The sequence below is a fragment of the Macaca thibetana genome, chromosome 9 (genome assembly GCF_024542745.1).
Source record: "Macaca thibetana thibetana isolate TM-01 chromosome 9, ASM2454274v1, whole genome shotgun sequence".
Taxonomy (NCBI): domain Eukaryota; kingdom Metazoa; phylum Chordata; class Mammalia; order Primates; family Cercopithecidae; genus Macaca; species Macaca thibetana.
Genome location: NC_065586.1, coordinates 43291996 through 43317594, shown reverse-complemented (window position 1 = coordinate 43317594; position 25599 = coordinate 43291996). Strand labels below are relative to the sequence as shown.

The 25599-nt window shown below is 39.3% G+C and overlaps 2 protein-coding genes across 6 annotated transcripts in view; one reads left to right on the top strand and one right to left on the bottom strand.

The window, feature by feature from the left end:
* The window catches only part of LOC126963224 (mitochondrial import inner membrane translocase subunit Tim23), a 901060-nt gene that overhangs the window by 446548 nt on the left and 428913 nt on the right, over positions 1–25599 (top strand). The gene's annotated exons all lie outside the window — the stretch shown is intronic.
* The window catches only part of PARG (poly(ADP-ribose) glycohydrolase), a 138440-nt gene continuing 122725 nt past the window's right edge, over positions 9885–25599 (bottom strand). For all 5 annotated transcript variants that reach the window (XM_050805313.1, XM_050805311.1, XM_050805312.1 and 2 more), the window contains 2 exons: positions 16096–16224; positions 9885–15428 (listed from right to left, as the gene is read on the bottom strand). In XM_050805313.1, coding sequence (XP_050661270.1) covers positions 15274–15428; positions 16096–16224 — 284 coding nt within the window. In that variant the 3' untranslated portion in view covers positions 9885–15273. The remainder of the gene's footprint in view (positions 15429–16095; positions 16225–25599) is intronic.

The following is a 25599-nucleotide window of genomic DNA, read 5'->3' as shown; positions in this document are numbered from 1 at the left end:
GAGTTAAGTTGCAGAATAGCAGGAACTAAAAGCAGATTTGAAAATCAGGGAGGTGAGACTTTTCAAGAACAAAAAAGCCATGAAGGGCCAGGCATGGTGGCTCATGCCTGTAATCTCAGCACTTGTGGGAAGCCGAGGCGGGTGGATCACTTGAGGTCAGAAGTTCGAGACCAGCCTGGCCAACATGGTGAAACCCTGTCTCTACTAAAAATACAAAAATTAGCCGGGTGTGATGGCACACACCTGTAATCCCTGCTACTCGGGAGGCTGAGGCAGAATTGCTAGAACCTGGGAAGCAGAGGTTGATGTGAGCCAAGATTGGGCCACTGCACTCCAGCCTGGGTAACAGAGTGAGACTCTGTCCCCTCGCAACCCCCACCAAGAAAAGCCATAAAAGTGTATTATATCCAGGATATAGTTGGGTTTTTGTTTTTGGTTTAGCATTTATTCCATTTTACTGCTTAAAAGCAGAATTTTTGAGCCCTTTCACAGCCCTAGGGCCTGGTAAACTAAAACCTCGATATATGGTGCAAACGTGTGTTGCATTTAGGCTTAGTGTGTTTTAGAGAGAAAGAGGAAGAGATAAGGTCTTGCTCTTTCATCTAGGCTGCAGTGCAGTGGCGCCATCATAGCTCACTGTAACCTCCAACTCCTGGGCTCAAACAATCCTCCCACCTAAGCCTCCTGAGTAGTTGGCACTACCAGGTGTGGGCCACCATGCCCTGCTAAGCTTTTACTTATTTAAAAAATATTTTTTGCAGAGACAAGGTTTTACTGTGTTGCCCAGGCTGGTCTCAAAATCCAGGCTTTAAGGAATCCTCCCACCTCAGCCTCCCAAAGTGCTGGGATTACAGGCTTGAGTTACCACAAGTCAGTCCAGTTTCCCCTGTTTTATCTTGCATTGCTGTGATACAGTTGTAACTGCTGGGGTTGTATCGATACATTATTATTAACTCAAGTCCATTATTTACATGGGGGTTCACACTTTGTGTTGTACAATTCTATGGGTTTTGACAAATGCATATGTCATGTATCCACCATTACAGTATCATAGAGAATAGTCTCATAGTCCTAAAAATCCTGTGCCCCCTTTTTCACCCCTCCCCTCACCTCTCCACTCACCTTGAACCCCTGGAAACCACTGATATTTCTACTATCTCTATATTTTCACCTTTTCCAGAAGTCATATAATTTGAATGATACAGTATGTAGCTTTTTCAGACCAGCTTCCTTCATTTGGCGATATGCATTTAAGGTTATTCCATGTTTTCTAGTGTTTTGACAGCTCATTTCTGTTTAGCACTGAATAATATTCCATAGTCTGCATGGAATGGTTCATAGGGCATTCACCTACTGAAGAACATCGTCATTGTTTCTATATTTCAGCAATGAGAAATAAAGCTGTGGTAAACATTCATGTGAGGATATTCTCTGGATATATTTTCAATTCACTTGGGTAAACACCTGGGAGGTCGGCTGCTGGTTCGTATGGTAAGACTATGTTTACATTTGTAAGAAGCTGTCTTCAAAAGTGGCTGTACCTTTTCCATTCCCACCAGCAATAAATGAGAGTTCCTCTACCTCCACTTCTGACCAGCATTCAGTATTGCCAGCGTTTGAGGTTTTAGCTATTCTAATAGTTCTGTAGTGGTATCTCTTTGTTGTTTTATTTTGCGGTACACTAGTGACCTAGGATGTTGGGCATCTTTTCATATGCTTACTTGCCATCAATATATCTTCTTTGGTGAGGTATCTGTTCAGATCTTCTGCCTAGCTTTTTTTTTTTTTTGAGACGCAGTCTCACTTTTTTGCCCAGGCTGGAGCGCAATGGTGCGATCTCGGCTCACTGCAACCTCTGCCTCCTGGGTCAAGCGATTCTCCTGCCTCAGCCTCCTGAGTAGCTGGGATTACAGGTGCCTGCCACCATGCCCAGCTAATTTTCATATTTTTAGTAGAGATGGGGTTTCACCATGTTGGTCAGGCGGGTCTCGAACTTCTGCCCTCATGATCCACCTGCCTCAGCCTCCCAAAGTGCTGGGACTATTGGCATAAGCCACTGTGCCCGGCCTCTGCCTACTTTTTAGTAGGGCTGCTTTCTTACTGTTGAGTTTTAAGAGTTTTTTGTACACTTTAGATACATATTCTTTTTCTTTTTTTTGAGACATCCTTCTCTGTCGCCCAGGCTAGAGTACAGTGGCTCAATCTCCTCACTGCAACCTCAATCTCCCAGGTTCAGCCAATTCTCCTGCCTCAGCCTGCAAAGTAGCTGGGACTACAGGTGTGCGCCACCATGCCTGGCCAAGTTTTTGTAATTTAATAGAGATAGGGTTTTGCCATGTTGTCCAGGCTGATCTTGAACTCCTGAGCTCAGGCAATCCACAGCCTCGACCTCCCAAAGTGCTAGGATTACAGGGGTGAGCCACCGTGCCCAGCTAGATACATATTATCAGAGTAGCTGGGACTACAGGCATGTGCCACCATGTCCATCTTTCTATTTTTTGTATAGATGGGGTATCACCATGTTGCTCAGGCTGGTCTTGGACTCCTGAGTGCAAGTGATCTGCCTGCCTCAGCCTCCCAAAGTGCTGGGATTACAAGTGTGAGCCACTGCACCTGGCATTGTCTTTTTTTTTTTTTTTGCATGGTTTGTGCTTTTGATGTTATATCTACAAACTCATCACCGAACCTAGGTCACCTAGATTTTGGCCTTTAGTATCTTCAAGAAATTTTATAGTATTGTGTTTTGTATTTAGGTCCATGATCCGTTTTTTAGTTTAATTGTTGTAAAGGTATAAGGTCAGTGTCTAGATTCCTTTTGCACATGAATGTCCAGTTTGGATGTTGGTTAAAAACAATATCATTTCAGCCAGGTGCAGTGGCTCACACCTGTAATCCCAGCACTTTGGGAGGCCAAGGCAGGTGGATCACCTGAGGTCAGTAGTTCGAGACCAGCCTGGCCAACATGGTGAAACACTGTCTCTACCGAAAATACAAAAATTAGCTGATGGTGGGCACCTGTAAACCCAGTTACTCAAGAAGCTGAGGCAGGAGAATTGCTTGAACCCAGAGGCGGCGCTGCAGTGAGCCGAGATCATGCCACTACACTCCAGCCCGGGCAACAGAGTGAGAGTCTCCCTCAAAACAAACAAACCGAAAAAACAAAAACACACACACTATCATTTCTACATCAAATTGCATTTGCTCCTTTGCCAAAGATTAGTGGGTACACTGGGTCTATCTCTGCACTCTCTACTCTGTTCCATTGACCTATTTGTATTCTTTTACCAATCCCAAACTGTCTTGATTATTGTAGCTATATAGTATGACTTGAAATCTGGTCATGTCAGTCTACCAAGGTTCTTTTTCAGTACTGTGTTGGCTGTTTTGAGTCTTACTGTTCCATACAAACTTTAGAACCACTTTGTCAATATACAAAAATAACTTGCTGGATTTTGATTGAGATTATGTTGAATACATTGATCAGGTTGAGCCTTGGTAACAATGTTGAGTCTTCTGATCCATGAACATGAAATATCTCTCCATTTATTTATTATTTATTTATGATGGAGTCTCGCTCTGTCACCCAGGCTGGAGTGCAGTGGTGTGATCTCGGCTCACTGCAACCTCCCAACCTGGTTCAAGTGATTCTCCCGCCTCAGCCTCCTGAGTAGCTGGGATTACAGGTGCGCACCACCACGCCTGGCTAATTTTTGTATTTTTAGTAGAGATGGGGTTTCACCATGTTTGTCAGGCTCGTCTCAATCTCCCGACCTTGTGATCTGCACGCCTTGGCCTCCCAAAGTGCTGGGATTATACACGTGAGCCACTGGGCCTGGGCTGGTATCTCTCCATTTATTTAGGTATTTTTTATTTCTTTCGTCTGAGTTTGGTAGTTTTCTTCATATAGATCTTGTACATATTTTGTGAGCTTTATGCATAAGTATTTCATTTTTTAGCACTAATGTAAATGATATTGTTTTTAATTTGAAATTATAATTGTTCATTGCTAGCATACAGCAAGGCAATTAACTTTTGTATACTAAACTTGTAACCTGAAACCTTACTACAATAGTTTATTAGTTTGTTTTCTTTGTCATTTCTTTAGAATTTTCTAGATAATCATTCCATTGGGAATAAAAGCTGTTTTATTTCTTCCTTCCCAGTCTGTATGGCTTTCTAAAATTTTCTTTTATTGTCCTATTGCCTTCACTAGGATTTCTAGTAGAATGTGGGAAAGTAATGGTGACAAGAGACAGCCTTGCCCTGTTCTTGATCTTAAATATGAGAAATCTAACTTTTCAACATTGAGTATGATTTTAGCTATATATTTTTATAGCTTCTTTTAAAAAAATCAAGTTGAGGAAGTTCCTCCTCATTCCTAGGTTATTGAGAGTCTATTAACATGAATGAATCTTGAATTTTGTCAGATGCTTTTTTCTACATCTTTTGATTGATCATATGACTTTTCTTCTTTGGCTTTTGATGTGATAGATTACATTTTCAAATATTGAACCAGCTGGGCATGGTGGCTCACACCTGTAATCCAGTACTTTGGGAGGCTCGTTAGGTGGAACGAGAGACTTGAGAAAAGAAATGAGACACAGAGACAAAGTATAGAGAAAGAAAAAGTGGGCCCAGGGGACCAGCACTCAGCATACAGAGGACCCACGCTGGCACTGGTCTCTGAGTTCCCTCAGTATTTATTGATCATTATCTTTACCATCTTAGAAAAAGGGATCAACGTAGAGAGGTCAGCAGTAAGACATATGAATAAAGATCTCTGTGACATGAATAAGTTTAAGGAAAAGTGCTGTGCCTTGATATGCATATACAAACATCTCCATAAACGTTTTTAGTGCATAAAGAGCAGCATTGAGCTAGCAAGTCCCACCTTTCACCCTAAGGCGGTTTTCTCCTTTCTCGGTAAACAGAACATACAATCGGGTTTTACACTGAGATGTTCCATTGCCCAGGGACGAGCAGCAGGAGACAGACGCTTTTCTCTATCTCAACTGCCAAGAGGTCTTCTTTCCTCTTATACTAGTCCTCCTCAGCACAGACCCTTCATGGGTGTCAGGCTGGGGGACAATCAGGTCTTTCCCTTCCCACGAGGCCATATTTCAGACTATCACATGGGGAGAAACCTTGGACAATGCCTAGCTTTCCTAGGCAGAGGTCCCTACGACCTTTGGCAGTGTATGTGTCCCTGGGTACTTGAGATTAAGAGAATGGTGATGACTTTTCACAAGCATACTGCCTTCAGGCACTTGTTTAACAAAGCACACCCTGCACAGCCAAAAATCCGTTAAACCTTGAGTCACCACAGCACATGTCTCTTGCAAGGACAAGGTTGGGGGTAGGGTCACAGATTAACAGCATCTCAAATACAGAACAAAATGGAGTCTCTTATGTCTACTTCTTTCTATATAGACACAGTAACAGTCTGATCTCTCTTTCTTTTCCCCACAGGCATGGCAGCACATGCCTGTGGTCCCAGCTACTTGGGAGGCTGAGGTGAAAGGATCAGTGACTTGTGTTGTCACCACTGCACTCCAGTCTGAATGACAGGGTGAGACCCTGTCTTAAAAAAACCCCAAAAAACCAAAAACGAATATTGAATTAACCTTGCATACCTGGGATAAATCCCACTTTATCGCTCAATTCTATTTGCTATTTGCTAAGATATTTTTAGGTAGTTTTGCATCCATATTCCCACAGGATATTGGTCTGTAGTTTTTTTTATTTACTTTGGTTTTGGTATTAAAAGGAATTGGGAAGTTTTTTCTCCTCTTCTATTTTCTGAGAGAGATTGTATAGACATGGCATAATTATTCCTTAAATATTTGCTAGAATTCTCCAATGAAACAGACTGGGCCTGAAGATTGCCTATTGTGAGTTATAAAATTAGAAATTCAATTTCCTTACTAGCTATATGGTTATTCAAATGATAAATTTACAAAATTAAACATACTCTTACAATATGATCTAGCACTCATACTCCTTAGTATTTATGCAAACGAAAACTTACGTTCACACAAAAATCTGCATGTAGATGTTTATAGCAGCTTTATTAGTCATTGCCAAAATTTGGAAGCAACCAAGATGTTCTTCAGTAGGTGAATGAAGAAACTGCGTTACATCAAACAATCAAATATTATTCAGTACTAAAAAGAAGTGAGCTATGAAGCCATGAAAAGACATAGAGGAAATTTAAATGAATTTAACTACGTGAAAGAAGCCAGTCTGGGCCGGGGGCGATGAGTCACACCTGTAATCCCAGCAATTTGGGAGACTGAGGTGAGCAGATCACTTGAGATCAGGAGTTCAAGACCAGCCTGGCCAACATGGTGAAACCCCGTCTCTACCAAAAATACAAAAATTAGCTGGGCATGGTGGCGTGTGCCTGTAATCCTAGATACTCAGGAGGCTGAGGCAGGAGAATCATTTGAATCTGGGAGGCGGAGGTTGCAGTGAGCCAAGATGGCGCCACTGTACTCCAGCCTGGGCAGCAGAGCAAGATTCAGTCTCAAAAAAAAAAAAAAAGGAAGCCAGTCTGCAAAGGCTACACACTAACACACTATGTAATTCCAACATATGACATTGTGGAAGACACAAAATATCAGTCGTTGCCAGTGCTTGGGGGGAGGGAGGAATGAACAGATGGAGCACAGAGGATTTTTAGGGCAATGTATTCAATCAGTTGTAGCAATTTGTACTTTTGGAGTTTTTGGTCCATTTCATCTAAGTTGTAAAAAATATGTATAGAGTTGTTTGAGCATTCCTTTATTATCCTTTTTGAGATTTGGAAGGTCTGTAATAATAGCCCTTGTTTTATTCCTGATACTAGTAATTTGAATCTTATTTTTTCTTTCAGTCTTGTGAGAGATTTTTTTTATTTTGTTGATTATTTCAAAGAACTAGCTTTTTGTTTCATTGAGTCTCTCTTGATTTTTGTTTTTCATTTTCATTGATTTCTGCTCTTTATTTTGTTGAATTATGCTCACTTTGGGCTTCTTTTACTTTTTACTAGTATCTTCAGGTGGGAGCTTAGGTTGTTGATTTGTGAGTTTTCCTCTTTAAGTATGCACTTACTACTATAACTTTCCCATTCAGCACTGCTTTAACGGCATCCCACACATTTTGATGTTTTCATTTTCACTCAGTTCAACATATATTTCAGAAATTTCCCTTGAGACTTCCTCTTTGATGCATTTATTAAAGTGTGCTGTTTAGTTTCCAAGTCTTTAGAGATTTTTCTTTTATCTTTCTGTTATTGATTTCTAGTTGATCCACTGTGCCAGAGAACACATTTATATGATTCCACATTTTAAAAATCTGTTTCATGGCCCAGAATACAGTCTATCTTGGCATGTGTTCCACGGGCACTTGAAAAGGATTTGCATTCTGCTGTTTTGGGATAGAGTGTTCCATAACTGCCATTTAGACCCTGTTGATTTATGGTGGTGTTGTGTTCCTCTGTATTTTTGCTGATTTTCTGTCAAGTTGTTTTGTCAATTGTTAAGAGAGGGGTGTTAAAATTACCAACTACAATTGTAGATGAGTCTATTTCATCTTTTATTTCTATTGGCCTTTACTTCACATATTTTACAACCTTGTTATTTTGTGCATAAACATTTAGAATTGTTGTCTTCTCAGTGGCTTGACCCTTTAATCATGTAACATATCTCATTCCCTGACAACTTTTTTTGCTCTAAGGTCTGCTTTACTTCATATTATACAGCCAATGCTGTTTTCTTTTGATTAATGTTTGCAAGGTATTCATTTTATTCCACTCATTCACTTTGAATCTACCCATATTACTAGACTGGAAGTAAGTTTGTTATAGACACCATATAGTTCATATAATTGCATTTGTTTTTATAAGCTCAGCCAATCTGTCTTTTATATTTAATGTCCTTAGAGTTCATGTAACTACTAACGTATTAGGGCTTAGAGTCAGCCACTTTTTAAATTAATAAACTTCACATTTATAGTTTTAGGTTTACAGCAAAAGTGAGCAGAAATTACAGTTTCCATATAGCTTGTTCCTGCACATACGCAACCTATCTATACCCCGTACTGCATTGGTACATTTTTTTTTTTTTTTTTTACAATCAATGAACCTACATTTACACGTCATCACCCAAAGTTCATAGTTTACATTAGAGTTCACTTTTGGTGTTGTACATTCTATGGGTTTTTATAAATATGACATATATCCCCACCATTGTAGTATCATACAAAAGTTTCATTGCCCTAAAAATCTTCTGTGCTCCACCTATTCATCTCTCCCTCCCCATAAGCACTGGAAACCACTGATATTTTACTGTCTTCAAAATTTTGTCTCTTCCACTCTGTCATATAGTTGAACTATACAGTATGTAACCTTTTCAGATTGACTTCTATCACTTAGTTATATTCATTTAAATTTCCTTCATGTCTTTTCATGGCTTGATAGCTCACTTTTTACTATTGAATAATATTCCATTGTTTGGATGTACCATAGCTGTTGTTGTTTTTGTTTTTTTGGCAGAGTTTCGCTTGTTGCTCAGGCTGGAGTACAGTGACGTGATCTCAGCTCACCAGAACCTCTGCCTCCTGGGCTCAAGTGATTCTCCTGCCTCAGCCTCCCAAGTAGCTGGGATTATAGACATGCTCCACCACGCCCAGCTAATTTTGTATTTTTAGTAGAGACGGGGTTTCTCCATGTTGGTCAGGCTGGTCTTGAACTCCCGACCTCAGGTGATCCACCCACCTCGGCCTCCCAAAGTGCTGGGATTATAGGCGTGAGCCACTGCGCCTGGCCAGGATGTACCACAGTTTCTTTATCCATTTATCTACTGAAGAACATGTTGGTTGCTTTCACATTTTGAAAATGATTAATAAAGCGGCTATAAACATCTATGTACAGGTTTTTGTGTTTTCAATTCATTTGGATAAATACTAGAGTGTGAGTGCTGCATCATATGGTAAGAGTATGTTTAGTTTTGTAAGAAAATGTCAAACTGTTTTCCAAAGTGGCTATAAAATTTTGCATTCTTACCAGCAATAAATGAGAGTTCTTGTTACTCCACACCCTTGCCAGCATTTAATGCTGTCAGTGCTTTTGGTTTTGGCCGTTCTAATAGGTATGTAGTGGCATCTCATTGTTTTAATTTGCAGTTTCCTAATAACACGTTATTATTGAGTATCTTTTCATACATTTACTTGTGATTTGTGTATTATTTTTGGTGAGATGGCTGTTCAGTCTTTTGTTCTTTTTTTTGGAGACAGTTTCCCTCTGTCGCCCAAGCTGGAGTGCAGTGGTGTGATCTTGGCTCACTGCAAGCTCTGCCTCCCAGGTTCACGCCATTCTCCTGCCTCAGCCTCCTGAGTAGCTGGGACTACAGGCACCCACCACCATGCCCGGCTATTTTTGTATTTTTAGTAGAGATGGGGTTTCACTGTGTTAGCCAGGATGGTCTCGATCTCCTGACCTTGTGACCCGCCTGTCTCAGTCTCCCAAAGTGCCGGGGATACAGGCATGAGCCACCGCCCCTGGCCCTTTTGTTCATTTTTAATTAGGTGTTCTTTCTCTTATTGTTAAGCTTTGAGTCCTTTGTATATTTTGGAGAACAGTTCATTATCAGATCTTTTGCAAATATAAAACTTGTCTTTTCATTCCCTTAACTGTGTCTTTTGGAGAGCAGAAGTTCAGAATTTTAATGAAGTCCAGTTTATCAGTTATTTCCTTTATGTAGTGTGCCTTTGGTGTTGCATCTAAAAAGTCAACCAGATTTTCTCCTATGTTGTCTTCTAGGAGTTTTATAGTTTTGCATTGCACATCTAGGTCTATGATCCATTTTCAGTGAATTTTTGTGATGAGTGTAAGGTCTGTATCTAGATTTATTATTTTTTTTAACATTAAAAAAATGTTTGGTAGGATTCACCAGAAATCTGGGTCAAATGCTTTGTTTGGAAGGTCATTAATTATTGATTCATTATCTTTAAGAATCATAGGTCTAGTCATAGTCTAGTCATAAAACAAATTCTCTATTTCTTCTCATGTGATTTAAAGCAGATGTGTTTTTCAAGGAATTGGTCCATTTCTTCTAGCTTATTAAATTTGTGAACATAGTTGTTCATAATATTCCTTTATCATCCTTTTAATGTCATGGGATATATAGTGATGCCCTCTCTTTCATTTATTATTATTATTTTTGAGATGAAGTCTTACTCTGTCACCAGGCTGGAGTGCAGTGGTGCGATCTCAGCTCACTGCAACCTCCACCTCCCAGGTTCAAGCGATTCTCCTGCCTCAGCCTCCTGAGTAGCTGGGACTACAGGCACGCGCCACTACACCCAGCTAATTTTTGTATTTTTAGTAGAGACTTGGTTTCACCATATTGGCCACAATGGTCTCGATCTCCTGACCTCATGATCTGCTCGCCTTGGCCTCCCAAAGTGCTCGGATTACAGGCATGAGCCACTGAGCCTAGCCATTTTTTATATTAGTAATTTTGTATCTTTACTTTTTTCTTAGTCTGGTTAGAGACTTATTTATTTTATTGATCTTCCCAAAGAACCAGCTTTTGGTTTTTCTGCCTTTTTTTTTTTTTTCCCCCCACTGGTTTTTCTTTTTTTCTTCCTGTGGGTTAATGGACTTTTTTTTTTTTAGAATTCTATTTTGGTTTATCTATAGTGTTTTTGAGTATATGTCTTTTTGTTGCCTTTATAGTGGTTGCTCTAGCTACTACATTGTATTATGTATAGCTTTTCACAGTCTACTGGCATCAACATTTTACCTGTTTGTGTGAACCGAAACCTTACCTGTATGCCCCTTTTCTTTCCCATATTTATAACAATTATTTCCTGTACATTCAGTGAAAACCCCAATAGACAGAATTATAATTTTGCTTCAATAAATGTAATTTAGAAACCTATGAAGGTGTACTGTATTTACCCATATTTTTACTCTTTCTACTCTTCCTCCCTTATGTTCCAAGATTCCTTCTTTGATGGTTTCCTTTCTGTTTCAAGAACTGCTTTAGCATTGCAGCCAGAACCACCATTTTCCAATAATTCACCAAAATGACAAACGGAAAAGGAAAGAGGAGAGGCACCTGATATATGTTCTCTGGGCCTTTTATAACATGCAGTTGTTCCTTTGGCCACATACACATGAATCTAACAAGAAAAGTCATACCATAGACATCAGTATGGGAACTGTTTGAAAAGGAATGTCCCACAAATGTTACCATGGCAAAACTGGGAGTCCACAATGTTACCCACCATGCTGTTGGCAGTGATGTAAACAAATTAAGGGAAACACTCTTGTCAAGAGATTAATGTGCATATTGAGTGTAGTAAGGACTCTAAGGGGTGAGATAGCATACTGAGAAGTGTGAAGGAAAATGACCAGAAAAAGAAGGAAGCCAAAGAGAAAGGTACCTGGGCTTAACTGAGGTGCCAGCCTGTTCTGCCCAGAGAAGCACACTTTCTGAGAACCAATGGCAAGGAGCCTGAGTTGCCAGAACCTATTCTCTACTAATTCATACCATAATAGATGTTCAACACAACAACAAAAAGACCTTTGGACTGTTAAACAAACAAAAAACTTCCTTTAGCCATTTTATTAGGACAGATCTGCTGGCAACTAATTCTCTTAGTTTTCTTTTTTTGTGTTTGTCTTGTAGACAATGTGTCATTGCTTTTGGTTGCACTTTCCTGGTCCTTTAGCTACAGCGAACGGGCTGTTCTCGAACCTTTGTCTGTATGCAGCCTTTCCAGGTTGTTGGGTTCTCCAGTAACCGGTAGTAAGTATGGGATACACAAGGCAGTAAGAAAATCCAGGGAACTCACCACTATTTTATTCCTTGATTCCCAAGGTCTCTAGCGATTCTGCCTTCTTTTTTCCACCTTTCAAAGTGTTCTTGTCTGTTTTACATATAATGTTCAGGGCTTTTTAAATGAGCTTAGAAGGAAGAATAGAGAAAAGTATGTTTACTCCATCTTTTGGAATCAGAAGTCCTTTCCCGATTATTTTGATGTGTGCGTGTGATGATGCTGTGGTCATCTTTTTAAGATATACTGATTTACAGATAAAATATAATGTCTGGAATGAACTTCGTAATAATTTGGCATGGGTAAATGGGTAGGAATATAGGTGGAAGTGAGATTAGCCATGAACGGATAAATATTGAAGATGAGTGATGGGTATATGGAGGTTTATTACCCTATTTTATTTTTGTATATGTCTGAAATGCTCCTTAAAAAAAAATTTCCTGACTACCCCACTCTAATATTACAGAATCTTACAATAATCAAGATTTATCTATAGCTACTGTCTATGTTCCCTGCTACAGTATAAACTTGTTAACAGGGACTCAGTCTATCTTGGTCACAATTATAAGCTCCAAAGCTTCAAAGTGACTGGCATATAGTTGTTACTCAAATCACCATGTTTTGTCAAATACAAGATGCCATAGATTGTAAAATATCTTAATTTTATGTACCAGTAGGAAAAATTTCTGCAAACTGTGACACATACTACCAGTTTTCTATTTTTGAGATGGAGTTTCGCTCTTGTCACCCAGGCTGGAATGCAATGGCATGATCTCGGCTCACTGCAAACTTCGCCTCCTGGGTTCAAGCGATTCTCCTGCCTCAGCTTCCCAAGTAGCTGGATTACAGACGCCTACCACCATGCCCAGCTAATTTTTGTATTTTTAGTAGAGACAGGGTTTCACCATGTTAGCCAGGCTGGTCTCAAACTCATGGTGTCAGGTGATCCACCCACCTTGGCCTCCCGAAGTGCGGGGATTTCAGGCGTGAGCCACTGCGCCCAGCTGACATACTACCAATTTTTAGAAGTATTTTGATTTGGGAGATGCCACAATGTGAAAACATGTCTATTGGTATCTGCGGAATAAATAAACTAAATAATGTGAGATTTAGATAATGGCGAATATGTGTTCAAGGACAGATCATGTATTAATCGATAACAGTTATATTTTTGAGTCTATTATCAATTCTTCAGTGAATGCTCCTTATCAAATATTAAAAATTTATGTCTAAGTTTGTAGGACTATTACAAACCTTAATAGAAAATGCGAGATTCCACAATGATGGTCTCCACCTTTTACCACCAAGAACTTCCTGTATTAATTTATCCCCAAGGTCTCCATATTTTAAAATACTTTGATAACCAAGTAAAGTTCATTTGTTAAGCTAATTTTGTCTTTTATGGAATAAATTATACTGTTTGGATTGAGGTAATATAATTCCAGCTACAATAAAAGACACTTCACTTTTTGCCCTACTTGTATGGATTCACTACAGGGAAATGCAACATTTCCATTAGAATATAATTTAGTAACCTCTAGTGCTACTTTCCTGGAGTTTAGGCCCCAGTGGAATCGGGATGGCAGTCACTGACAGGCTCTTAGCTCCTGTATTAAGTCAACAAAGGGCATTTAGCTGGCCCATCTTACATTTATGTTAGGAGTTACGCATTTGTTTACACAGCTCTCCACAAAAGAGTCTTACCTTCTGTGTTCCAGAATACCCAGCTGGGTGACTTCTTACTTGGATTAATGATTTCTCTACCACAAGAACCAACCTACCCTGTTCATGAAATATTTTAAAGAACTGGTCACTTAGTCTTGGGCTGCACGGGAGGGGACGAGTGTGGGGCTAGAAAAAGTGAAGACATGAAACAACCATGAATCTGCAACCAAAGCACAGACTGGGAAAGATTTTAGTATCAACAGAACTAAAGACAGATTCTTCCAAATTTGAGAGATGACTAAAAATCTTAGTTATTGTGGTAAAAAACTTCAGTGACAAGTGGCTGCCTTCAGGTGCCAAATCGCACTATCCTCTCAATCTCTACATAAACAAAAAGAGCTATGGCCACCAGCCAAGGCCCTGCCATTTTCCCACCAGTAGCAGGAGGTCAGGCCATTCACTGAAGTGCCTTATGAATAGGATTTGACAGCCATTAGCATTTCCTGACAGCTGATGGTAAACCAGAACATCAACAGGGTGGTTTAGGATTGTTTTGGAAATCTGAGTAGTGCTTCTGTGATGAAACTCTACTTTCGGTTAACATAGGATTGGCTTTGGCTTTCATTTTAACCTCTGAAAGACATTATTGTTTATGTTTGTCGCCAGATTTAAAAATGGACAATTGTGATAAAGGACGTTAAACAGAACCCAGATAATGCCTAAACCTAATTGTTTCCCACCAGTCCAGTTTTATTTAGATTTTATGTGCTCACATATAGACACACTTAAAGAGCATATGTTTATATATACATATATAAAATATAGATGATATGGGAATTTCTGACAAAGTGATTTATTAATGAAAATTTATTCACTATATAACCTTTGAATACCTGAGAAACTTCATTATGTACAAATCAGCATGAAGTTCCCAGTTCCCAAACTTTGGTTATATGAATATGCCTCAAGCACCACAAAAGAAACATTAGTCCTAATTTAAAAAGAAAAAAGTACCAAGAAACAAAAAAAATCTTCAATTCTCTTGAATCTGTTTTCTTTACACCACATCAGGAAAACCCCCTTTTATTCCACATTTCCTTTCATCTCAGTTTTCAAAACTGGTATAAAAAAAACTGATCAGAAGAAAAAAGACAGACAAACCATTATAGATAAAAGTGATTATCTCAAAAGGACAATTTCTGGAAATTATTCTATCTTAAATAAAGAAACTATTTTAATCTAGGAGGTTTGCATTATGCAACATATATGAAGAAAAACCCTAATTATTAATTTTCAGAATTTAAAAACTTAAACAATGCAAGCCTATTAAGAGTTGAGTGGAAGGCTCACAGGGAAATTTTTAGCAAAATCAGTTAAAGAGATTCCTGGATTTCAACTTGTTTCCTGGCATTGCTGGCATCTGTGGGCTGCAGAAGCAATTGGTATAATATATGGGCAGGAAGAAAGAGACCCAACAGGCTGAGCACAACCTTCCATGGGATTTCACAAGAGATCTGATGGACAAAAGAAATAAACATCAAAGAATGAAAACTGAAAAAGAAGAAAATAGAAACAAAACATATCTAAGTCCACGTGAGTCAGGATGGAGGGGGTTTAGATGTATCAACTGACAATTGCGTATGTGTGGAAGAGATTGCATCCTTGACTACAAATGTGGATTATATACACATTTATATTAACTTAAGTCAATTCATATATTACACCTGACAGCTCAAAAGGACGTCTCTGGTGGGAGGTGGGAGAAGATGCTATCCGTTCGGCTCCTCAGGTCCCTGTCCTTTGCCCTGAATGGTCAGCAGTCTCTGCACAGGACTCGGCGGCATGGTATATGAACGGATAAAGCTTGATGTCTGGTCCAGGGGTGGAACAGTTTCTGCATTCTTCATTGTAATATCGTAGCAACAGCTTATACACGTCTCCTGGAGAGCCAAAGGTCAGACCAGAGGCACATTAAAGTATGTAATTGAAAAAAACCTTAGAAAGAACACTCCAGTTTTATCTTAATCTAAATAGCATATGCTCAGATTTGGCTTTTGAAAATACAGCATGAATTTCATATGCCTGAAAGGCTTTCCCAACATAAATTAAACAAATTTTAAAAACTATTTAAAGCAACAACTTCTTAGCTCATGATAACAACAGGTTATACAGGTACACTGTCCATGCACCCTCCTGGGAGTTCACGGCAGCCCTCGTTATATACTTAGCTCCTGAGGTAGGAAGCACACTGGATGAGCACTGGCAGGTCTGAGAAATAGGACAGTGGTGCTTCTCAGATCTGAACTTACCTTCATTCATCTCTCCCATTTTAGATTTTTATAGACACAAAAGCAAAAATGAACACTAACTCCAGCTTCTTGCCCTTACTTTAGTAAGCTGATGTACTCTATCAAGACTGTGGATGAAACTTTGCCAGAACAAACAGACTCTGCACATGCTGCCCCTCTGAGAGCTTTGTTCTTCCCGCTCAGAGTCATGCTTTTGTTTCTTCGTACCCACTGTGATTCATCCAGATTTAGCAAGTGTTTCCACTGAATGGTGTATAATCCATCTAGATACCAAGTGTCAAGAGTATCTCCTACTTACCAACAGTGAGTTTCCTTTCAGTAAGGAAAATGTGCATGCTGTAAATGTCTCTCATCAATTCTGAGTCCCCAAAGGTGAAATAAACCACATCTCGCTCAGCTGCAGCAGCTGCCAGTATCTGTATTAAGGCTGAGGCAAAGAGAAAACACACAGTTGTATAATGACACTTCCCACCTAGATACCTTTAGCTCTTTACCAGCTGGTGTGCCACAGCTTCACCCTAGATTAAAGATTTATAAATCTAGTATACATGATATTAGAAATGGGGAACACAAGGCTGGGCACGGTGGCTCACACCTGTAATCCCAGCACTTTGGGAGGCTGAGGCGGGCAAATCACCTGAGGTCAGGGGTTTGAGACCAGCCTGGCCAACATGGTGAGACCCTGTCTCTACTAAAAATAAAAAAAAAAAAAAAAAAAAAAAAAAAAATTTAGCCGGGCACGGTGACGGTTGCCTGTAATCCCAGCTACTTGGGAGGCTGAGGCAGGAGAATCGCTTTAACCTGGGAGGCGGAGGTTGCAGTGAGCCGAGATTGCGCCATTGCCCTCCAGCCTGGGTGACAGAGCAAGACTCCGTCTCAAAAAAAAAAAAAAAAAAAAAAAAAAAAAAAAAAAAGAAAAGGAAAGAAAATAAATAAAAAGAAATGGGGAACACAAGATGGACATAAATCATCTAGTTGTGTGGCTTTTCAGATATGCTGCCAAGAGTATCATCAAACTATAGAATTCCAACACAGGCATCTTTGCTGAACCACAAATAATGGAAGCCGCAAACCATGGGACTAAGGTGGTATTTATATTCGCTTCTATTATATCTGGAACTAAAATTTTTGTGTTTGCTTACTTGATATAATTGCTGTGTCTTATCACACAGCCACTGGTCTTTTGTATAGGCACATTTGGGAGGTTCTAATGTTCTCCTTAATCCCACAGCAGGAGTTCTCAAAATGGGCTGGGGAGCACACCTGCATCCCTCCTGTACTCTGACCTCCACTGGTCACTGCAGCACGGGAGGCAGAGTTCCTGAAAACACTGGAAAGTCACTCTCTGGTGTACTATAAGAATGAAAAAACAATCGAGATCTACTATCTCCAGGAATCAAAGTTACAAATCACTGAGCCTGAAGTATGTTTCCGAAAATTTAGTTACCTTACAATCTCAGTAGATAGAGTTTATTTTAAATAACCATAAAATTGAATATAGTTACGATAAATGCCCTTTTGCTAGTTATAGATCTCTTACTTCATAAAAGGGAAGATGGGAATCAAATTAAAACATTAAAGAGGGTATATATATTTTTTGAGATGGAGTCTTGCTCTGTCACCCACGCTGGAATGTAGTGGTGTGATCTCGGCTCACTGCAACCTCTGCCTCCCGGATTCAAGAGATTCTCCTGCCTCAGCCTCCCAAGTAGCTGGGATTACAGGAGCCTGCCACCATACCTGGCTAATTTCTATATTTTTAGTAAAGATAGAATTTTTTCTCTTTAGAAAACGGTTTCACCATATTGGCCAGGCTGGTCTTGAACTCCTGACCTCAAGCAATCTGCCCATCTCAGCCTCCCAAAGTGTGCGGATTACAGGTGTGAGCCAATGTGTCTGGCCAAAGAGGGTATCTTTTTATAGTTTTGATTTTTTAGAGCATGTTAATATTCTACATATTTACAAATTAAAATTAAAATACTAAGAATAGGAATGGGGAGAAACCTGTAACTGAAGGTAAATTAAAACAAATGAGCGTAATTTTAGTTCAAATAAATAACATAACTAAACTGAAGGGAAACGAAGAAAAGGAAGAAAGAAAAAACCCAACAACTTATGAAGACAATATATGACTTACATAAGTCCGTAAGACCATAATATATGGTCTTAGGCCAGGAAGAGAGAACTGCAAACGAATTCCTAACTCTTTTTACAAGGTTTGCTTACCATACTAATGGAGGTGAAGCAACTCCGAAACTATTTTGAACTGTATTAGAGGAATGAGCAAATGAATAAATGTGTTGATGCTGCTGGGAACTGGGGTCTCACTATGGAAGAAGAGACACACAAACATGGAATGGAGGAAGACAAAAAAGAACTGTGTGGAGATGGACCGAAATGGAAGGCACTGGTGTATACTCGTGATGTCGAAAATATGTGTATCTGTGTGTGTGTGTGTGTGTATGTGTACATATACATTTCCTAGCTCTATCTGCCAAAAGGGTCAAAAGGGAGACACCATAGTAGCAATGACCACACTCAGCGCCCAGATCTTGGTCTCTACTATCATTCCCCCTAAATGGAACTAGATTCCTCAAGAAATGCTTAATGCTATAGTTTGGACAAGAAAGGTACAAGATGATCTCAAAATATTTTGTTATACCAGAAAGTAAAGAAATGCTCAAATGGATAAAACGAAACAAAAAACAGAAGGGCCAGCTCTTGCCCACAGGAGAAAGCCAAAGACTAACTGTTAAGTGTGGAGGGGGAGGAACATCCTTTCTTTGCAACCACTGTGGTAAAGGTCAGGCAAGAATCATTAACATATGCTAAATCTAGGGAAAATTTTGCCTTTGTCTTCCTACAGATTGCTTATTAGTTACAAGAGAGGAAAAAACCCCTCAACTCTGCAGTGGGGAAACTGGGCAACACCCTGACACGGTGATCAAAATTAAGATCCCCAGTAGTGTCAGATGGCCATCAAGTGCCTCTTGACAGTGTCACTGACGCAGCATTCTGACGGAGAATGCATAACCTTAACCTCATCACAAGGAAACAGCAGACAAACTCAAAGAACACTGTATTCTTTAAACACATCAATGTCATAAGAGACAAAGAAAGGCTGTGGAAATATTCTCGATTCAAAAGGAGGCTAACAAACATGACAACTAAATGCAGTAGCTGACCCTGGACCCTGCGCTAGAGGGAAAAAGGCTAGAAAGGGCTTTATTAGGTCATCTGACAAAATGGGAATATAGATGAAAGAGTAAATAAGATATCAGTGTACATTTATGAATTTAATAACTATAATGTGTTTAAGAGAATATTTTATCCTTAGGAAATACACATTGAAGTATTTAGAAAAGAGGGCATAGTATATGTAAGTTAGGCTCAAATTATTCAGAAAAAAATTGTGTGCAGGTGTATACATATATATGCATACATAAAGGTACTTTTATTTTTATAAATTCGAAATTATTTTTAAACAGACAGTTTTAAAAATTACATGCGAAGAAAAAATTTTAAGTTGAACCAGTAAAATTTGATATAGTTGAGTATTTCCCAGATTTGGGAAAGAATCTATGACATTATAATATATGTAAGATTCTAAAATACCATCAAAGTATGTCCTAATTTCCAAACTAATATTTATTAAGTATCCACAACATGGGAGGTGCCATAACTATGCCTCATTAATCTCAGAGTATTGAAAGTAATTAACTTCAAAGTAGAGATAAGTTTTAATTAAAACTGCTCAACCAACTTATGCATACATTAAAGCTTCAATACACCCTATTTCAAAAGGTTCCTAATTGACCTAAACTACACATAAAAATGGGAACTAATGAATCATCATCTTTCTTGACCAAAAAGTACCACTGCTTACCTTTTAGTGAAAATGAAAATTTAGCTTTAAGTATTTACTGTTAAAAAAGACAGAGACCCAAAGAAGAGTCTTTTTCATCCTATTTCCTACTAGATCTCTAGTCATTTGCCATTTGTGAAAATGAAGTATTAATAAAAACATTTAAAATTTATCTCTTTATAGAATTTATTTTATATTAAGAGAAAATCAAAAAGTAAAACCAATTCACATTACATTCTTGATTTCACACCCATTTCTATTTGAGTACATATTGTACCATAAGCATGTGTTAGACTAGTCAGGACAGGGAGGCAGGAGGTCCAAGTTCTATCCTCAGCCTTCTGCCAGATATCTAGCTCTGTGACTTTAGCCAGTTACTCTCTGGGCCTCATTTTTCTCAATTACACAATGGAGTTAAATCAGATGCTCCCTGAAGATTCTTTCAGAGTTCAGAAATTCATAACGACCGTTATGATTGTTTTCCCTCCATTGGATGCTAGACTATAAATACATAAATGAAATTTCCAGAAAGATAATCTCGATCCTAGATACATCAGTAAACACTGACAAAAGTTTATTTTAAAACATCACTGTCTTCAGGCCTTCCTGTCTACAACACCCCCAAGATCTTTGCAAATTTACACAATTATGCTTCATGATTTAAGTGAACTCTCTTGCATCAAAAGTTAGATGAGAATAAATTACAAGTCTATTAGAGTATGTGGACTGATTCCAAGTATGATATAAAGACATCAAATTCTAACTTAAAGCACAACTACGTGCCAAAATAATCACTTAAATTAACCTGCAGGGAGTTTGGTTTTAATTTTCTTTTTGGCATCAATGTTAAGCTATGAAAAAATATAAATAAATATGAGTAACATAAAAAGCAATTCATAGTGTCCTGTTGCAACAAATGGACCAAGCACAAAATGGGTAAGATGATTGATACTCACACCACAGGTGTGGTGTGAGGCCACCAGCATGTAATATTGGTAATGACTGCTAACACTGGGCTCTTACAGCACACTGAACACTGTTCTAGGAGCTTTACAAACACTACCTCATGATTCCTTACAAAAACTCAACAAGGTAATTATTACTTCCATATTGAAAATAAAGAAATTTAGGCACCAAAAGATTACATAATTTGTCTCAGGTCACACAGCCAGAAAGTGGTGGAGCTGACTGGAACACCAACTCAAGAACACATGCCCTCACCCACTGCTTCTGGGCTGCTATGGCAATCCATGCTGGTCAACTCCAAGCAGACCTTACCACATGCCAGCCAGAGCAATGTCTTTACATTGTTTATTCAAACGATTTAAATGCATGCTGTCAAGGAGGCCAAAATAGTAGATTTGAAAGTACTACGCACGTCCTTCTACTGAGCTTACTTGGTGAGATCTCACACTTTGGGTACCCTGAGAGCTCAGCTTTGCTCACCAGTCCCAAAAGCATTTCACTTCTTGTTTCTACCACATAGCACTCTTTGAGGCCAACTCTTATTCTCCAATTAGTCTTGTCCTCTGGCTACTGTTTTAAATCTTGACACTCCCTCCCTCCTTTTCCACTATGGATGTTACTAGTGGCTCAATCTTTGGTCCTTTCACCTACTTTAAACACACTCTCTCTTCAAGAATGCAGCCACCATTTCTAGAATGGCAACTCCCAAATCTAGATCCAGATCCAGAGCTTGCAGCCAACACAGATGAAATAACAAAAGCACACAAGGGCTTCAATCCTGGTTTGAATCCTGGCACTACCACTTGCTATCTGTATGACTCAAGGCTAATTTACCTCTCGATGCCTCAGTTGTTACCCCTATACAGACAAAAAAGAAAACTTACCTAAATAGGCTGTTGTGTGCTAATACAGGTAAAGAATATATTTAGTACAATTCCTAGAACATAGTATGCACTCAATATGTTCTCAACTGATAACAACAATAGTAATGAACACATATTGGTTTTTGAGGAAGACGGGGCCAAGTTTGAATGTTGGTTCTGACACTTGCTAGCTGCTCTCTTGGGACCGGTTTATTAGCTATCTATAAACCTTGGTTTCTCATTCTTAAAAGTGGGGCAACAATGGAAGGGTAACTGTGCAAACCATATGAGAAAATGCAGTGATTGTTAAACCTGGCTGATCCCAGCTGAGGACAGTTAAAAAAAATTCCTAAAGCCATTTTCCAAGTCCACTAACTCAGCAGTATCTGAGGTGCTGACACAAGTTGAGTATCCCTCATCTGAAATGCTTGGGACCAGATTGGTTTTGGATTTGTTTTTTTGGTAATATCTGCAATATCAGTTGAGCATCGAAATCTGAAAATCTGAAATTGAAATGCTCCAAAGAGCATTATCTTTGAGCATCATGCACTCAAAAACTTTTGGTGAATTTTGGAGCATTTTGAATTTTGGATTTTCAGATTTGGGATACTCAACCTGTAAGAAATACATACTTGCTCCAGACACCTTTGAATACACATTATCATGCAAGACCCTATTCTCAGCACTGGGGCCACAAAAAAGGATAACACAGAAATGTTAAGAAAGTAATCTTCCTGAGCAAGGCTGGGAGAGACCAAGAGAGAGTGATCTGTTCTGGCAGAAGAAAGCAAAGTGAGGAGGAGCCTATGGTAGACAAACTGAGGTGACCTGATCCAATGCTCTATACTCCTACCTTCCATTTTTGGTTGGAAGTCACCCCTTCCCCAACTCCATAACCACACTTCCTATAAAGCTCAGTCAAAGGGCTAGTGTAGGCCAACCATAGCATGGCAGAAAATGACATCAGTACCGTCTAGATTCCTTTTCTAGAGAAATCATCTTTCTGGAGTTTATCTTGATTCCAAAATTACAAAATAACTAGTAATATTAGTATTTAAGTTTGATATAAATAAATGGACATAAGGTCTGAAAGAAATTTATAAAAAGTTTTTATATCTCAGAAACATTTCACTTAATATACATAAGTCATGGAAATAAATTAGAAATCCTTTAAATCTCATTAGGGGATGTATCTTGTGTTTCTTGATTCCTTGGCTCTAACAACTTGGTTCAAGGGATGAGAAGTAATCCCAGTTGGTCAAATTAGAGTATTTTTGTGGCATTTTAAAACTAAAGGGTCCTCCTTTCTTCTTGGGTCACTCAACTGCAGGGTTGCAAGACTGGAATTATTTGGTCCTGGTTACTGCCAGTCAGAGATAATCTGAAGGAGATAGATGAAGATGAGGCCATTATATTGAAAGAAGCAGGCAGGAGAGGAATGAACACCAACAGAGGGAGAGCCTGATTCTAGGATGGATTCATACTTGAGGTCAACTCTACCCTGCTTTGCTCAGCCACGTCAAGCAACAGTACCCTTTTAGGTGGAAGGCATAAGCTACATTAGTGTCTCTTTCAACCAAAAGAATCCTAATACAGAACTTTTTTGGTGGAAGGGAATGAGGGTCTTTATGGAGTAGTTACCACTGGAGTAGAACCTTAGAAGGGACAGAAGTAATTAGCCAGGTACAGACAGACAGTTACAGAAAAATGTGCAAAGCCTAAGATTAATTAAAGGCACACAGAAGCCACTGAATAAATTTATTAAATAGAAATTCATTGAGCGTATTTTATTTGCAAGTCACTTTTAGGTACTGAAGGTAGGGAATGGGGATAGAAAAGAAAATGCAAAAAATGCAACAAGACACCTTTTAATGATAGTAAACTGGCAATGGCATACTTGTTTACAGGTCAGGTAACATATACAGGGGAGTCCAAGGGAGAGAATACAGTCATGGGTTCTCAGTTTCTGTTTCTGATTGGGCCAGTAAAGCCCTTTCCTCATCCCTCTTTTCCGCTTATCGCTAGAGAGAGAAACTAAAAACTACAGCTTCAGGCTGCTAAGCACCTAAAACAAAACAAAACAGAACAAAAACAACAAAGAAATAAGGCAAGCTGGACAAACTTATAAGTAAACACCAAAGGAAATGCTAGGAGAAATTTACAAAAACACAACAGAAGAAGGAATGTTAAAGAAGAACTCAATTCCTTCACAAAATAAGCAAGTAAAGTCAGAAGGATAGAGTCTGACCTAAAAGGTATAGAATCTTACAGCAAAACAGTAAGTCTTATACCTTTCAGAGACACCTTTCCAAGTGTCAACATGTCTGCAATAACTGACTATGTTAGGTCATAAAGAGAAGTTCGAGAAACTCCAAAAAGTAGAAATAGTATTATCTACATTCTTTGATTACAATGCAATAAAATTAGACAAGAGATAAAAGCAAAATTTTTAACAAACTAACCATTAAGAAAATTTTAAGTTATCTCCTAAAATTCTCATGGGTGCCTCGGGTCTGGTGGTACATTTGAGGCAGAAGCCCTCCCATGCAAACATCTCTGCTGAGACGAGATGTAGAAAGTTAAAAAACTCCAACCATGAGAAAAGGCCAAAATTGTAACTTTTTCTGAGTTTATAGGAGAGCTGAGTTTTTGAAGCAACCAAAGGGTGACAAACCCCTCTGAGAAGATAAAATACATGAACTGTTTTATTTTTGAAAGTAACAGGAGAAAGAGGTGGTCACCACAAACGGGTAGGAATAAATCAGCTAAAACTTCAATGAAATGTTAAAAGCCAAGTATGAACTAGGGGGTCACTTTGGAACAGTTAGGAGCACCAGAAATAAGTAGAGCTTGCACTGGCTCAAAAGCTTTCACATGCACTTCCACAAGGTGCTCAGAAAGATGCAGGTCAGGCAGGAGGCCACAGGGAGCCCCTTCGGTGGCACAGGCACGCAGGAGGCCACTGGCTGCTGCTGGAGCCAGGTCCAAAGCCCCTCCATTTCCCCCTAGTCCTTTCTCTCCTAGCCTCTGGCTCCTAAGGCCACTGGCTGCCTGAGGAAGAAGGTTGTTAGTAAACTGTCTATTGAATGAACTAATATATTTAAAATGTTCTCTTAACAGTTGTCAAAGTAATGTATAATTAAAGTAGTTCAAAACTAATTGTGAGGCTGGGCATGGCAGCGCATGCCTGCAGTCCCAGCTACTTGGGAGGCTGAAGCAGGAGGATCCCTTGAGCCCAGGAGGTCGAGGCTGCAGTGAGCTATGATCACGTCATTGCACCCTAGCCTGGGTGACACAATGAGACCCTGTATCTTACACAAACAAACAAATGAAGTGTGGTAAAACACAAAACTCATATACAATTAAGTAACAAGCATATTAAAAATATTTTGCTGGCCAGGTGCAATGGCTCATGCCTGTAATCCCAGCACTTTGGAAGCTGAGGCGGGTGAATCATGAGTTCAGGAGTCTGAGACCAGCCTGGCCAACATGGTGAAACCCCATCTCTACTAAAAATACAAAAAATTAGCTGGGCGTGGTGGCAGGCGCCTGTAATCCCAGCTACTCAGGAGGCTGAGGCAGACCTGCTTGAATCCAGGAGGTGGAGGCTGCAGTGAGCCGAGATAGCGCCACTGCACTCCAGCCCGGGTGACAGTGCAAGACTCCGTCTCAAAATAAAAAAAAATTTTTTTGCCTTCTTTCTTTTATAATTTTCTTTTTTTGTAAGAGATGTGGTCTTACTATGTTGCCCAGGCTGACAGTGAACTTCAGGGCTTGAGCATTCCTCCCACCTCAGCCTCCTCAGTAGCTGGGACTATAGGCACAAACCATCGTGCTCAGCTTAGCCTTATTTCTATTAACAATTAAAGAAATACAAGTTTAAGGATTTATACCTGCCCATGTTACCCACCATGAACGTTTTTGTAAGATTTTTTGTTACAAAAACAATATATGCTCACAATAAAAAAGATGCAAATTAAAAATAAAGTATAAAACATCACTGACCAGGTGTGGTGGCTCACAAGTATAATCAGAACAGTTTGGGAGGTCAAGGTGGGAGGATCCCTTGAGCTCAGGAGTTTAAGACCAGCCTGGGCAACATAGTGAA